The sequence below is a fragment of the Anomaloglossus baeobatrachus genome, chromosome 12, assembly GCF_048569485.1.
Source record: "Anomaloglossus baeobatrachus isolate aAnoBae1 chromosome 12, aAnoBae1.hap1, whole genome shotgun sequence".
NCBI lineage: Eukaryota > Metazoa > Chordata > Amphibia > Anura > Aromobatidae > Anomaloglossus > Anomaloglossus baeobatrachus.
The window spans coordinates 33,314,199-33,331,555 of record NC_134364.1 but is presented as its reverse complement, the minus strand read 5'-3'; the positions used below and the strand labels follow the sequence as shown (position 1 = coordinate 33,331,555).

Below are 17,357 nucleotides of genomic sequence, written 5' to 3'. Positions count from 1 at the left end.
CTGCACAGCCATTACTAAATATATGTCGTGTTGGTGTACAGAGCACTGCAGAACATTAGGCGGCATCAGGACTTGCTGAAGTTACTAATCGTCCTTTTAAAGAGTTTTTTTGGTTTTGGAAAATCCCTCTCACCTGGCTGCAGTTTGTTTAAAACAAACTGTGCTTTACTCGCCCTCCTCGGGTCAAGCACAGAGGTTCCTCCACACATCTTTGTGTGTTGTTACTATCTGCAGCACTGAGGTCACATCACCAACGCTGCAGCCAGACAGTGAGGTCAGTGCCTTGTGCTGTCAACTTGGACAGACTAATGCACTCACTGGGATACCGCCAATGGTTGACCACGGTGCAGCTATGGGGCCCGTGAGTCGGAGGGACTCGGTGTTGCCCGCACCCGGTATCACAGCTTCATCTGTACCAGAATTGCGGAGTGTGAAGGCAGTAATGAAAGAGTAAGCGCTCCGCTCCCGCCTTCATCAGTCTCCCTCGGCGTCTGACATCTGACGTCGGAGCGCAGTAGGCGCGATGACGTAACTACAGTGTGCCCGCAATCCAACAATCTGAATTCATGGGAGAGCGGTTTTCTTACGTACATATAAATAGCACTGCTGATAATATACCGCCTATAATTCAATGCAAACGATAATTGTCTTTTACGAAAACCATGTGTTATAGCATATTTTCTTTAAAAATTGGAAAGTAACATTTAAGTACTGTCTCTGTCTCTTATAGGACTGGTGGAAATTTGCCTGATGCACCCCCTGGATGTGGTCAAAACACGGTAAGTTTGGGCACAGACCCTTATTTGATAGACATTTTCCAGTGATGTTACTACTTTCACTAGAATCCAAATCAGATTAAGGGAGAATCCGGTAATAACATGGTGCCAAATGATCATGTCAGGCAGGTAGCCATCTTTGTTTTCTACAATACTATGTACATAGTAAATTTATAAAAGGCTGCCATACAGACGTATAGTGAGGAGGGATTTGGTTACGGCATGGTCAGGTCCTCTAGTGGGACTAAAAATGGTTAAATAAAATGCTTAAAAAAAAAACCAACTGTTTCCCCAATGCTAGAAGAGCCAAAATTGTCATCTCCACTAATGACCTAAATACAGTTGAAACCAGAAGTTTCCATCCACTATCTAAAAAGACACATCTGCAGGTTTTTCTGACTTTCTGACATGAAATATGAATAAACCTTTCCCGCTTTAGGTCAATTAGGAACCAAAATTATTCATATTTGCCAAATGCCAAAATAATGAGAGAGAGAGAAGGTTTAAGACATTTTTATTACTTTCTGCAAAGTCAAAATTTTACATACATTTCATTGGTATAATTGCCTTTAAACTGTATGACTTGGGTCATAGGTTTAGGTATCCTTCCACAAGCGTCTCACAATAGTTGGTAGGAATTTGGGCCCATTCCTCCTGACAGAACTGGTGTATCTGAGCCATGTTTGTAGGTCGCGTTGTTCGCACCTGCCTTTTCAGCTTTGCCCATAAATTTTCAATAGGATTGAGATCAAGGCTTTGTGATGGCCACTCCAAAACATGGACTTAATAACCTATATCTTTAAGCCACTTTGTAACCAGTTTGGCTGTATGCTTCGGGTCATTGTCCATTTGTAAGACCCATTTCCGCCCACACTTTAAGTTCCCGGCTGATGTCTTGAGATATTGCTTCAGTATTCCCACATAATCTTCTTTCTTCATAGTGCCATCTATTTTTTAAAGTGCACCAGTCCCTGCAGCAAAAGAACCCCACAAGATGATGCTATCACCCCCGTGTTTCACAGTTGGGATGGTTCTTAGGCTTCAAAGCTTCTCCCTTTTTCCTCCAAACGTAACGATGGTCATTATGGTCAAACTCTTCAATTTTAGTTTTTATCAGACCACAGGACATGTCTCCAAAAATTAATGTCTGTGTTCTGGTGTGCATTTGCAAATATTAATCTGGCTTTTTTATGTTTGGAGTAATGGCTTCTTCCTGGCAGAGTGGCCTTTCAACCCGTGTTAATACAGTACTCATTTCACTGTGGATAATGACACAGTCTTACCAGGTTCCACCAGCATCTTCACAAGGTCTTTTGCTTTTGTTCTTGGGTTGATATGCACATGTCTGACCAAAGCACGTTCATCTCTGGTACACAGAACCTGTCTCCTTCCTGAGTGGTATGATAGCTGGACATTCCCATCTTGTTTGTACTTGCGTATAATTGTTTGTTCAGATGAATGAGGCACCTTCAGGTATCTGGAAATTGCTCCAAAGGATGAACCAGACTTGTGCAAATTCTCTTTCTGAGATTTTGGCTGATTTATTTTGACTTTCCCATGATGCTACACAAAGACGCAGTGTGTTCAGGTGTGCATTAAAATACATCCACAGGTGTGTCTGTGGTAACCATGATTAAGGCCGAAGCCGAAATGCGTTGGTTTCTTTCCTTATGAACTGATGTTGAATCTGTCTGACAGTTTCACGGTTTTAATGGTGAAATAAATGTGAAATTTTAAAGAATACGTCAAGTGGGTCCGGTTCCTCCAGCTCTGGAGTCTCCTCAAAAACATAATGTAGTACAAATAAAAATATCAACTCATCCTTGTAAAATATAAAATGATGGTAGCACTACAACAAATGTATTCATGATAACACACACAAAAATACAAGATAAATTCTACACACCCACAGAATTCGCCACCAAAAGGTCAATATCATAAATGCAAAACTCCAAAAACAATTTTTTTTCCCCCTAATTCTAGACAATCCCTTTAAATAAATGGCATGACAAAACGAAAAAATAAAATAAAATAAAAATCCCTTAAATGGTTGGTGACCCAATAAGCCGGCAACGTTCTTCATCTCAGCGAACAGCGCAGGATAACTGACGTGGCATAAGGCCGCCAGAAAACAAGACGTCACATTCTGTGCGGGGTATGAAGGGGTCATTTCCTGCAGTTTTGCCTGGCAGGGATTCTTATTTCTTTGCCACAGAAGACGAGCGTCTCATATAAAGGTAAAGGTGAGACCGATTCAGATTGTGAAGTAGTGAGATTACCCGGGATTAATGGTGAATTACAGTATAAAAGAACAATCATCTCTGACTGATCGCAGCCTCGGGGATCATTCAGGTCCGGACTCCACCCGGTTATTCTTCATCATAAGAGGACAGCTCGGATGAAATCTTTGACATGAGGGTGATTGATTAATATTCGGTGGATGAAGTGAAGCAGAGGTCAGTACGGTGCGACTAGCACAATGGAGGGGAAAAGCTGCTTTTCCACCATATACTTCATCCAATGTCACTTCTGATAGACTGTCTATAATGACCAGTGGTGGACGCTGCATTCATCAGTAGGGTGTAACAGTCACGTCGGTGTATAGGCCGCTGATTCACAGAGCGCTCGCTATTGTCAGTCGGTATGGCGTTGTACTATTTGGGAATCAATTTGTGTTTTGTTTTATATATCTACAACATTACAATGAATTGATATCACCTAAAATTGTCAAAATGTTATATAGGATACAGTATATTTCATATATACACTCTTCAACCTTGAAATTGCAACACCAAGAAGAAAAAGTTGTGCACGTGTGAAAATCACAAGTTTGGATAGTAAAAAAAAAATGGAAACAACATTTTCAAAATATCTTGATTTATTCTGTTTGGCGTATGGGCGCCACGTACAGAAATCTCTGCACTTAGGCCCGTTTCACATATCTGGCATTTCACCGGATACCGGATCCGGCACGCATGCAGTACAGTACATTCATTTTTAGTGGAATCGCAACACCATGCGGGCAAATGCGGTTGTGCATGAAGCACACAACCGCATGGTGTCGCGCTTCCACTGTAAATTAATGTATTGTACTGCACGTGTGCCGGATCCGGCATCGGGCAAAATGCCGGATGTGTGAAACGGGCCTAAAGGGAATCTGTCAGCAGGTTTTTGCTACCTCATCTGATAGCAAGATCTAGGCAAAAGGCCCTGAGTTTAATGATGTTTCACTTAGATTAGTGGCTGCAGCTGTTCTGATGCAGTAAAAGATTTAGGATTTTGTATGTAGCAGAGCTCTGGGAGAGCTGCCCCTGCCCATCCCAGGCTTTCAGTGTACATTTCCATAGAAGAAGCTGCTAATCACAGTAGGGGACAGAGTCGGAATAAAGCTCACACACTGCTGAGACCCACTAATGATAAAGATAAGAGGCTTAAGCTGGGTTCACACATAGCGACAGCGACAATGACGTCGCTGTTACGTCACCATTTTCTGTGACGCAACAGCGACCTTGTAAGTCGCTGTTATGATCGCTGCTTATCTGTCAAACACAGCAGACGCAGCAGCGATCATAACGACACGCGTCGCTGTGCTACATGTGCAGAGAGCAGGGACCTGCGCACACTGCTTAGCGCTGGCTCCCTGCACTCCTAGCTACAGTACACATCGGGTTAATTACCCGTCGGCTCCTGCTCCCTGCTCGCTTCATTTCGTCGCTCTCTCGCTGTCACACACAGCGATCTGTGCGTCACAGCGGGAGAGCGACGACCAAAAAATGAAGCTGGACATTCAGGAACGACCGGCGACCTCACAGCAGGGGCCAGGTCGTTGCTGGATGTCACACACAGCGACGGGACGTCGCTGCTACGTCACAGAAAATGGTGACGTTGTTGTCGTCGTCGCTGTGTGTGACACCACCCTTAAGCTAACATTGCCGATAAAAAAAAAACCTGTGAGATAAGAGATGCAGGGCTGAACTGTCTGTTTTAACTATTTCAGCATGATGTCTTCAACTTACATTATGGAAACCTGCTGACAGAGTCCCTTTAAACGCCTTGTCATGGTATCACTGAGGTTATTAATAGTCGTCCGAGGACTGTTCTGCCGTGCTGAAAGCACTTGGGCAAATCATTAAGATCCACTGCTGGCAGCTCCTATGTAATCACCAACCAATGTCCTCTCAGATGTGTTTAAAGTGAGACAATGCTGTAGATCATGGTAGCATGGGCAATCCTGTGTTTTTCATAAATCCAGTACAACTGCGGCTATTTTATGGTTTCAATCTTGCACTTGCATGTGGAAAAGATAAGTGCCAGAGCAGTTAAGATCTATGGGCCGGACATAGATCTCCCTAAAAATCTGCCTCCAGAGCTGACTTTACCAGTGTGAGACATGTAGAGCAGGACTGTCAGTCATTACATGTCTCACACTGGTGACTCCCCCTTTCATTTGAAATAAGCACAGGAGGCAGATTCTCAGGGCGATCTGTGTCCTACCCATAAATCTTAAGTACTCATTTACATATAATAAAAGTGTAAATTTCCCTGGATGATGACATTGGATGATAAATATCATAGTATTATGTTGTTCAGCTTCCTATGACCTGCATGTCTATATAGATCACTTAGGAGGGTTAACCCTACTGACAAATTTCCTGTGGGGGTTTTTTTTGCTAAAATTAATTTTTTGCAATTGCATTTCTATAACCTCCATTTTTCAAAGCGTTAACCAAGAATCCATCAGTAAGCACACTGTGACTGTCTGATAAGGAGTTTGTAACTTTTTTTTTATGTCTTTTCAGCTAATTGTGACCAGAGACCACAATAAGGTTGAATGTGCATGATTTGTAATGAAACTAAATGTCAAAAATTATTTTTTAAGCCTAAAATAAATACATTTAACACAAAAAAAAGTCTTCAAATGTGGACAACCCCTTTTAAAGTTACTATAAAAATATTTAACAACCCTTTTAATCACATATCTGTAAATATTCGCCGCTGCTCATAGTCCTCATGGAAGATGGGTCTCCCACTCTTCTCACATTTACCTTGCTGCAACGTCTCTTTACCTGTAAATGTTTTTACATGTATTACGGTAAATAAAAATTACTCTGGCTGACGTCTTTCACATAGAAATTGTCACAAACTTTGCTGACTGTCATGGCGTCGTTGGGTTCTGTTCAGATTACAGACTCTGACACTTTACCTGATAACTCCTCTGGTGTCTGTGATCTTGGCAAATAGACTCTGGCGTCGACCTGCTGAGTGCTAATTCAGGGGCAGGCTATCAGGAGTTCATCTCTGCTAGTCTGTCTTTTAGTCTCCTTTGATCACCTGCTGTGGGGAAGACAATCCCATCTGCTCCTCTCCTATATATGCTGGCTGGATCTTTCCACCCATGCCAGCTATAGTTTATCTCAGTTGGTTTGGGGAGGTGCTCTGATCCAGACTATCTGATATGACACCTGTTGCTGTGTGCGGTTGTGGAGTTAACCCTTGTTGCCTTTTTGATGCTACCTTTCTGCTCTTGTTTTTCTCCTGAGTAGAAATGAATGAACCTTTGGCTTGGCACTCAAGATTCGGGCTCAGAAAATAACATGAAAATCAGCCAAGTGAGTATCGCGCTGTTCTGGTGTCTGTGTGATGCCCTAGGCTTATATTCAGTGTACTATGATGTGTAATTCATGGAGAATTTAAAAAAAAAAAAAAACCACCACCCACACACCTCTGGAAATGTTTTGCTTTTGGCCCATAGCAAAACACTTCCGGAGGTGTGTGGGCATTTTCTTTTTTTCTCCATTAACTACACATCTTAGTACACTGAATGTAAGCCTAATTTGAGCCGAAGAAACAGTACCCACAGCATGCCCAATGCAGGGCATCATACAGACACCAGCCAGGCGCGATACTCTTTTTCACATCATTTTCCAAGCCCAAACCCCGATCCTAAGGTTAGCTCATCTCTACTCCTGAGTCTCCCATTGTCTATTCCTGTGTTTATGCCATGTGTCAGAGTTTTTGTTTTACCTTGTCTATCCCCATCTGTTTACCATCTCCCTCCTGCGCCATCTCTCTCTGGTTGGAGGGGCCTAGTAGAATAGTACTTTTTAGGAGTATAGCAAGGCACATGGCTCTAGCTTCTCTACCTTTCACTAGTAATCCGGAGGTGAGGGTTAACCTAGGGTCCCCTAGTGTTAGGGACAGCATAGGAGCCCCCTGTGTCTCACTATCCCGAAGTAACATTGTGACAACTTCTTTATTCTGCCACACATTTTTTAAAATCCATAATATGCACTTTGCAGCCTGATCCAAATTCTCTAGCAGGAGTATCCTTCTCTGTAATACAGGCTGGATGTGAGTTCTGTGTGTACCCATGATGTGGTTGTCTTTGTTGGCGCCTTCACTTATTTCTTCTTCTTATGCTCAAATTCTATTCTGCCCCATTTTTGTTTATGTTTTAGTTACTTTTTCTGCTCTTTGGGCACTTTTGAACAGTGTCTAGAAAAGTAATAAGTAGAAATCTAAAATGTGCCAAATGTTTTATTGATGTGCACTATTATTTTTGCTGAAAATATTGGTATAGTGTAGATCAGCCGGAAGCTGGAGTAAGGAAGAGCTTTTCTGTCCAACAGGTGTAACAGTATTCCAACGTTCTCATACAGTCTGTGATGAATTTGGCACAATTTCTGCTCATCTTTTCTAAATTTTGCACTGTCTAATTTAGGACAGAATTAATTAATCTGCCCAAGTGTAGAACCTGGGCTTAACCACTGAACTAGACCATTGTAGATTAGTGTTACAATCGGATGATATATATATATATATAGGATGATATCAATTACCGTATTTTTCGGATTATAAGACATTTTTTCCTCCCAAAAATTTGGGAAGAAAATGCCGAGTATGTCTTAAAATCCGAATGTAGTTTACCAGGAGGTGGAGAATGAGTGCTATGATGGCTGCGATGGGGGCTATGCTTGGTGCGGTGGGGCTGTCTGTGCGGGCGGCTGTCTGTGCCAGGGGCTGGCTGGCTGGCTGTGCGGAGGGCTGTCTGTGCCAGGGGCTGGCTAGCTGTCTGGCTGTGCGAAGGGCTGTCTGTGCCAGGTGCTGGCTGGTTGTGCCGGCGGGTGGCTGGTTGTGTCTGCGGGTAACTGTCTGTGCCGGTGGCTGGCTGGCTGTGCAGGTGGCTGGCTGTATGGAGCATGGCGGTGCGGCATTTGTCCCAGATGCTCTGGCTTCAAATAATGGCGCCCGGAGTCACTGCGTACGCAGATGGTGCTCTCGGCTCAAGATCTCATCTGCACACGCGCTGCCTCCAGGCACCATTTTTTGAAGCCAGAACATCTGGGACACTCGCCGCACTATTCTGCTCCACACAGCCAGCACAGCCTGACTGTTGCCAGCACAGCCCCCACCGCTGCCATCACAGCCCCTACCGCTGCCAGCACAGCCCCCACCGCTGCCAGCACAGCCCCCACTGCTGCCAGCACAGCCCCCACTGCTGCCAGCACAGCCCCCACCGCTGCCAGCACAGCCCCCACCATTGCCAGCACAGCCCCCACTGCTGCCAGCACAGCCCCCACCGCTGCCAGCACAGCCCCCACCATTGCCAGCACAGCCCCCTCCGCTGCCAGCACAGCCCCCACCGCTGCCAGCACAGCCCCCACCGCTGCCATCACAGCCCCTACCGCTGCCCGCACAGCCCCCACCGCTGCCAACACAGCCCCCACTGCTGCCAGCACAGCCCCCACCGCTGCCAGCACAGCCCCCACTGCTGCCAGCACAGCCCCCACCGCTGCCAGCACAGCCCCCACCGCTGCCATCACAGCCCCTACCGCTGCCCGCACAGCCCCCACCGCTGCCAGCACAGCCCCCACTGCTGCCAGCACAGCCCCTACCGCTGCCCGCACAGCCCCCACCGCTGCCATCACAGCCCCTACCGCTGCCCGCACAGCCCCCACCGCTGCCAGCACAGCCCCCACCGCTGCCAGCACAGCCCCCACTGCTGCCAGCACAGCCCCCACCGCTGCCAGCACAGCCCCCACCATTGCCAGCACAGCCCCCTCCGCTGCCAGCACAGCCCCCACCGCTGCCAGCACAGCCCCCACCGCTGCCATCACAGCCCCTACCGCTGCCCGCACAGCCCCCACCGCTGCCAACACAGCCCCCACTGCTGCCAGCACAGCCCCCACTGCTGCCAGCACAGCCCCTACCGCTGCCAGAACAGCCCCCACCATTGCCAACACAGCCCCCACCACTGCCAGCACAGCCCCCACCATTGCCAGCACAGCCCCCACCACAGCCCCTGCAGCATCGTCCTACTCTAGCACCACCCCTGCCTCCTATGACCCCACTCCACCACCGCTGCCGCCCCCCTACCTTTTTCATCTCTAAATTTGGGGTGCTTCTTATAATCCGGTGCATCTTATAAAACAAAAAATACAGTACTTTCTTTTAATGGTCAGCGTGAATGGCATGTCACATAATACGTAATGCATCTTCCTGCCAAGCCTCATTAGTCATAATTATTAGGATCACTTTTGTCTTTGCGCATTAAGTGCTGCATGATATCATACGAAAGAACTTCTAAAGGTGCAAATCAGCAAGTGTCATTGGCGAGTTATTCCAGCACTTGCTGATGGCTCACTATCTAAAATACAGAGACAAAAGGTGCTGTCAGTTTAGCCGAGTCTTCTTGTAGAACGAAAACCCACAGGAATGTGTCCTGATCACTGCAAGTTCAGTGCCTTAAAACTTTCAAGGCTGCAATTTTTTTCCTATATATGACTTAATGAAAATAAATTGTAGGAGCATCATAAATAATGCCTGTCCTTGATGTGTGTCCTATTTTATTGGACTGGGGTTCCCATGCACAATACAGTCATATGAAAAAGTTTGGGCACCCCTATTAATGTTAACCTTTTTTCTTTATAACAATTTGGGTTTTTGCTATTTCAGTTTCATATATCTAATAACTGATGGACTGAGTAATATTTCTGGATTGAAATGAGGTTTATTGTACTAACAGAGAATGTGCAATCCGCATTTAAACAAAATTTGACCGATGCAAAAGTATGGGCACCTCAACATAAAAGTGACATTAATATTTTGTGGGTAGCAAGTGCTTTTCTTGGAATGCCGTTTTTTTGCCTCCATGCATAACGCCTTTTTGTATGACCAAACAACTCAATCTTTGTTTCATCAGTCCACAGGACCTTCTTCCAAAATGTAACTGGCTTGTCCAAATGTGCTTTTGCATACCTCAGGCCACTCTGTTTGTGGCGTGCTTCCAGAAAAGGATTCTTTCGCATCACTCTCCCATACAGCTTCTCCTTGTGCAAAGTGTGCTGTATTGTTGACCGATGCACATTGACACCATCTGCAGCAAGATGAAGCTGCAGGTCTTTGGAGGTGGTCTGTGCATTGTCCTTGACTGTTCTCACCATTCTTCTTCTCTGCCTTTCTGATATTTTTCTTGGCCTGCCACTTCTGGGCTTAACAAGAACTGTACCTGTGTTCTTCCATTTCCTTACTATGTTCCTCACAGTGGACACTGACAGTTTAAATCTCTGAGACAACTTTTTGTATCCTTCCCCTGAACAACTATGTTGAATAATCTTTGTTTTCAGATCATTTGAGAGTTGTTTTGAGGAGCCCATGATGCCACTCTTCATAGGAGATTCATACAGGAGAACAACTTGCAAGTGGCCACCTTAAATACCTTTTCTCATGATTGGATAAACCTGCCTATGAAGTTCAAAGCTCAATGAGGTTACAAAACCAATTTAGTGCTTTAGTAAGTCAGTAAAAAGTAGTTAGGAGTGTTCAAATCAAGAAATTGATAAGGGTGCCCATACTTTTGCATCGGTCAAATTTTTTTTAAATGCGGATTGCACATTTTCTGTTAGTACAATAAGCCTCATTTCAATCCAGAAATATTACTCAGGCCATCATTTATTAGATATATGAAACTGAAATAGCTGTTGCAAAAACCCAAATTGTTATAAAGAAAAAAGGTTAACATTAATAGGGGTGCCCAAACTTTTTTATATGACTGTATATCATCTCTCCATCGGAGATAAACTATATTTCAGGATGAAGGCATCCTCATATCCCGATGTATGCATGTGAATATAGAAGAGACAAGGGCAATGGGGTCTACTCTGCAAAATAAGTGAAAATGATCCAATCGTAGGCTTGCTCACCTACTGGAATGGCGTGATAATGGCTGCAGCAGCCCCAAGACAGTAAAATTCGCAGTTGATGGAATTAAAGGGTTAAATCTGTGCTGCTGTTGCAAGAAGATCAAAGTCAAATCCTGGGAGAGCTGTTTATTCAACGCATTTCGGAGAAGATAATCCTTCATCAGGATGTTCATATTTTAGGGGTTTTGCATGTGTTTTTCAATTGAATTCAATGGGTGAAAAGCGCTGAAAGAATTGATATGCTGCAAATTATTTTCTGCACCATACTCAACGTGCACTACACTTTAGGATTCTTATTGACTTTGCAAGTCCCCTGCACTGTAATACACCTTACCGGCCAACCAGAGGCTGGTAGCTGACGTCAGCTTGCAAGTCACTGGTGGCGTATGACAGTGACGTCGCGTGCATGGAGAAGTCAGCTGTTAATTTGTGTGCCAGCTATGAAAGGGAACACAGAACGTTGTGTGAGTGGGGGACGTTGAGTAGAATAATTTTATTTTTTTTATATATTTATTGGAGAATAGCTGCAAGAGAGGGACATTATTGGAAATGGCCCAGGTCAAGGCACATTTTTCAAGGATGGGGGAGATATGTTACTAGAATAGGCCCAGAATGGGGGACATATTACTGGAATGGGCCCAGGATGGCAGACATATATTACTGGAATGGGCCCAGGATGGGGGCATTATACCAGGATGTCCAACATATATTACTGAAAGGGGCCCAGGATGGGGGTATTATACCAGGATGGCAGACATATATTACTGGAATGGGCCCAGGATGGGGGCATTATACCAGGATGGCAGACATATATTACTGGAATGGGCCCAGGATGGGGGCATTATACCAGGATGGCAGACATATATTACTGAAAGGGGCCTAGGAGGGGGGAATTATCAGGATGGCAGACATATATTACTGGAAGGGGCCCAGAATGGGGGCATTATACCAGGGTGAGGGACTTATACTGTATTACTGGAAGTGTCCCAGTGGGGGGAATTATCGGGATGGCATACATATATTACTGGAAGGGGCCCAGGATAGGAAACATTATACCAGGAAGGGGGACAGGATGGAGGGCACTATACCAGGAAATGAGACAATATACCAGGAAGGGGCCAGGATAAAGACATTATACCAGGAAAAAGCCCAGGACACAGTAAATTATTCTTGAAAGGAGCCAAGGATGGGGAACATTATAGAGAAAGGGGTCAGAATGGAGGACATTATACTCAGAAAGGGCCAAGGATGGGGGACATTAGTAGAGGAAGGGGATATGATGGTGGACATTATTACAGTAAACGGACACAGGATGGGGGACATTATTACAGGAAGGGGCCAGGATTGGGGACATTATTACAGGAAGGGGCCAGGATTGGGGACATTATTACAGGATAGGGGATATTGTTACATGAGAGAGTGAACACGTATGTCTTCACAGGACCTGGAACTCTACAAGAGCCCATACATATGCCAAACATGCAGGTGGGGAACCTTGTCCAAATTTTGGGCCTATGAGACTTGTGTTATGCCACTGAGTAGCAAAAACCTGGTGACGAATTTCCTTTTTAGTATAACTGTATGTTTGATAGAGGTTATGGAACATGAATGCTTTTTGCTAATCTCTGAGTAGATGTGAGCCACTAGTCCCTGATTCTCTGTATCAAGGAATTAAGAAATATTGATTTGTGGCAACCGGTCCACTTTAATGGATATTCATAGAGAGCTCATATATTGTGATCACACAGTGCCACACAGGGCAAGGATACCTTCAATACAGAGTGTCCCTTACATCATCGGCATGGAAAATAAACAGCACAACTGCTGACTGAAGATCCCCAGGCACATTCGTTCTGCACTTTGTGTAAGGCTTTCTTTTTTCCTGTTTGGTTTGTTTGAGTAAACAGCCTCTGCCAGACCTGGAGAAAATTGGATCCTTTGCGTGACAGGACCACGGACTCGAAGACGTGGGAGAACAGAAGAACACAATGCTCATTGATATTCATGGCTTGTATGATGCTTTTTTGCGTAGCAGTAGGACCATCGATTGAGCAGAAGTCAACCAGGTTGCTCAACTTCCTCATCTTAGATCTCATCATGACTCCTTTTTCAAATGTATACAGGACACGTCAACACGTTGGTGGAGCGGAATAACTTCTATACCTTCGCAGTGTGTCTTATATTATCAGTTTCTCAACATAATGTCCATTTATACCAGTATTTGAAGCAATTCACTTGTCCCATGTTCTGTATAATTATCTCACTATGGTAGAATTGTAGCCACCATTCATGTTTACATTAACTTCTATATAATGTCCGTAAATGGGGCCGAGGTGAAGCACCAGGCACTACGACATGTATGGCCAAACCACTGTGCCCCTGGCCTTTACTGTGATGATCATGATGGGCCCACAGGTCGGAACCCCAATAATCAAACATTTCTGGCCTATCTTGAACTAGATGTAAGAGAGTAACTATACTTCTTTATTATTTATTCGATTATCATCTTGACGTTGCAAAGTTGTAAATTTTCATTTGTACCTTATTTTAGGTCCATTTCTCCCACTTACAGCGCTAGCACACTCACCTTCCCGGCTGTGGTTCTCCATCCCCAGACCCTGCTGCAGACCCCTAAGGCAGAGTTCCCCAACTCCAGTCCTCAAGGCCCACCAACAGTGCATGTTTTCAGGATTTCCTTAACATTGCACTGCTGTTGGAACCAGCACCTGGGCAGGTAATTACATTAACACCTGTGCAATACTAAGGAAATCCCAAAAACCTGCACTGTTGGTGGGCCTTGAGGACTGGAGTTGGGGACTTCTGCCCCAAGGCCTCCACATGCCTCACAGGCCTCCTGGAAAGGTCCTTAGGCCGCACATGCGGACATGCCCCTTTTTTTAAGGAGCAAGGTCGCCCTAACCTGGAATAACCTCTCCACCGAGAGGCATCAGATATTTAAGGCACCCTCCCCTTACGGGAGGTTCCTAGGCAACATGTTCCAAATGTTGCTAGTTCTAAGGTCCCTTTGTGCTGCTGCTGCTGTTTAGTGATGTGTGCTGTATTGCTGATGCTCTTCTGTGTTCCAGTGCATGACAACTCTGCTGCTGCAACTATCCATACCTACTACGACTGCTGCAATTGTCCACACCGGCCGCTCCTATGTTACCAGCCACCGCTGCTGCAACTATTTATCTTTTCCACCCCTGCTGCAACTATCCATCTTCGTCCTCTGCTGACGCAACTGACCGTTTTGGCCAAACCTACAATGCCAGCTGTTGCTGCCACTGCTGCTATAAGAGACTTTTGATGTATATACCCATGCCGCTAGCTGCCAGAGCACCGTGCTCCTCTGAGGCCGCCCTTGTTGGTTAACCAACCAGGGTGTCAGCCTATCTCCACCACCTGTGGCTTTAGCAAAGACTCGGTAACTGTACAGGTACGCTCCTCCAGGTCAGTGGTTGGTGTTTTTGGTCCAGTGGATCCACTTACCCCTTGCTCACGCCTGCGAGCATTACCCAATGACTGATGATGGCCCTGTCTTCCAGACTTCAGGCAAATACTGGGTTTCCTCCTATGTGAAGCTTTGACAGCCTTTACTGCAGCTAACTTAAGTTGTTGCTTGTTTGTGGCTCTTTGTGCCTTACGTTTTGTCTTAAGCATGTGAAATTGAAATGCAGATCGATGGTGATGATCTGGTGATTAACTTGTCCATTGTAGAATATTTTACTTCTTTACCTTAAAAAAAAAAACCTCTAGGCAGTATGTTTTGAATCATTGTCCATCTGTACTGTGAAGCGCAGTCCAATCAACCTTGCTGCATTTTGTTGAATCTGCGCAGAAAGTATCATCCTGTACTCTTCAAAATGCATCTGGCTGCTTCTGTCTTCAGTCACATCATCAATAACCAATAGTGACCCAGGCCCATTAGAAAGCATTGCATGCCCGGATTATCACATTGCCTCTGCCATGTGTTACAGAGGATGTGCTGTGCTCTGGATCATGAGCCGTTTCAAGCCATTTCAATACTTTTTTCTTACTATCATTCTAATACAGGTTGATCTTAGTTTCATCTGTCCTCTGCTGCTTTTCCAGAACTGGGCGTCTTTAGATGGTTTTGGACAAAGTCTAATCTTGCATTTCTACTTTTAAGGCTGATTAATGGTTTATTAATGGTTTGTACTTGGGGTGAACTCTCTATATTTGCTCTCATGAAGTCTTCTCTTTGCTGGGGCCACACGGGGACTACTGCGATCCACTTGCATGACACTTGGCTCGTGCTGGCAGTACAGCAGAGCCGAGTGTCATGCGTGTGTCCTTGCTACTGAGGTCCGTTCGTGCGAGCAGACCTCAGCTGCGGGGGGGCGGGCTGGCACTCAGGAGGGGAGGGAGGGATTTCTCTCCCTCTCTCCTGCGTAGCCGGCTATTGCCATTCTCGCACTGTACTAGCGGTACACCGGTGTACCGCGAGTGCAGTGCGATTTTTCTCTCGCCCATTCATTTGAATGGGTGCGAGAGAAAGAGTCTCGGATTACAATCGCAGCATGCTGCGATTGTTTTCTCAGTCCGATTAGGGCTGAGAAAATAATCGCTCATGTGCGCTGACACACAGGCTAGAATTGGTCCGAGGGGAATGCGATGTTTTATCTCACTCCACTCGCACTGTTTTTCTCGCCGTGTGGCTTAGGCCTAATGGTAGAGTTAGATACTGAAACACCGACTTTCTGGAGAGTGCTCTTCACTTGGGTGGATGTTGTGAAGGCGTTTTTTCGTCATAATGGAAAAGATTGTGCTTTGATCCACCACTTACGTGGACCTCCAGGCGTTTTTGTGTTAGTAAAGATGAGCAAACCCATTGAACGTTCGTTTGGTTCAGCCGGACTTTAGATAAAGTTTGGTTTGGGACCCAGACTTGACCTATACTTAAATGGGAGGCACTAATTGGGCAGTTGTTGATCTCTGCCCACATGTAGCCTGTCATAAACAGGATATTTCCAGGGGAGGGTGAGTGGGGTTTTTCCATTATTTTTTTTCGGGTTCACAATATATCCAATAACTCTATTGTTACCCCCAGTGCGACTCGTTCAATCACTGCAAGTGGTTCACACTGGGCTGAGCACTGGGCATACCCAAGCACAGCAATGCTCACCGAAGTGGTTTGCATATGTAAAGCATCCGATGGTACGAGCACCAAACCTCGGGTATGCTCATCTCTTTTCCCAAGCTTACCTGGGCTTTCTTTATTTTTGCAGAATGTACCAAACTGTTGATTTTTACAACTACTAACATTTCTACTGTGTCTCTAGTGGATTTCTTCTTTTTTTCAGCCTGTTGGTGGTCTGTTTCTCTTCCATTGAGATATCCTTTGACCATATGCTGTGGGTTCACTTCAACAGCTTCCAAATGCCAATGCCACACCTGGAATCAACTCCATACCTTTTAACTGCTTAAGTGATTATAGATAACAAGGGAGTTTGAGATTACTTTTGGTCCCTTGTGTATTAGCATTTCCTCATTCAATTCGGTTGCAATGATGAACTGCAGTAAGGTTGAGACCCGATGAGGAGGACGAGCAGCAGATGAGCTTCACAAAGATGATTTCTGACAGTTTGTGCAGAATTTCTTTGGTTATTCACCGATTGTTGCAGCAGCTGTACAGGTGGCTGGTCGCAGGCGATATTGGATGTTAAGATGCTGGATGTATAGATCCTGGGCTGGTGTGGTTACATGTGGTCTGTGGTTGTGAGGCCGGGTGGATGTACTGCCAAATTCCCTGAACCACCTTTGGAAATGGCTTATGATAGAGAAATGGACATTCAATTCATGAGCAACTGCCCCTGTGGGCACTCCTGCAGTTAGCGTACCAATTGCACACTCCTGTGCAATCTGTACAGGATTTGTAGCATTGCGCTGTGTGATATAACCGAACATTTTAGAGTGGTCTGTTATTGTGGCCAACCTAAGGCACACCTGTGCAATAATCATGCTGTCTAATTGATATGCCACATCTGTGAGGTGGACGCATGATCTTGGGAAAAGAGAAGTGCTCACTAAAACACATTTAGAGACATTTGTGAGGAATATTTGAGAGAAAAAGGCCTTTTGTATACTTAGAAAAGTCTTAATGTTTCAATTCAGCTCATGAGAAATGGGAGCAAAACCAAAAGTGTTAATTTATATTTTTGTTCAGGTTATCACACTCTATATACAGTTGAAACCAGAAGTTTACATACACTATATAAAAAGATACATCTGCAGGTTTTTCTCATTTTCTGACATGAATTCAGAATAAACCTTTCCTGTTTTAGATCAATTAGGAACCAAAAATTATTTATATTTGCCAAATGCCAGAATAATGAGAGAGAATGTTTTAAGGCACTTT

General features: G+C 45.0%; 1 protein-coding gene across 1 annotated transcript in view; it reads left to right on the top strand.

Annotated features, from left to right (window-relative positions):
- Positions 1-17,357, top strand: part of SLC25A21 (solute carrier family 25 member 21) — a 434,643-nt gene that overhangs the window by 236,604 nt on the left and 180,682 nt on the right. Inside the window, exon 2 of the mRNA XM_075330802.1 lies at positions 731-779. Coding sequence (XP_075186917.1) covers positions 731-779 — 49 coding nt within the window. The remainder of the gene's footprint in view (positions 1-730; positions 780-17,357) is intronic.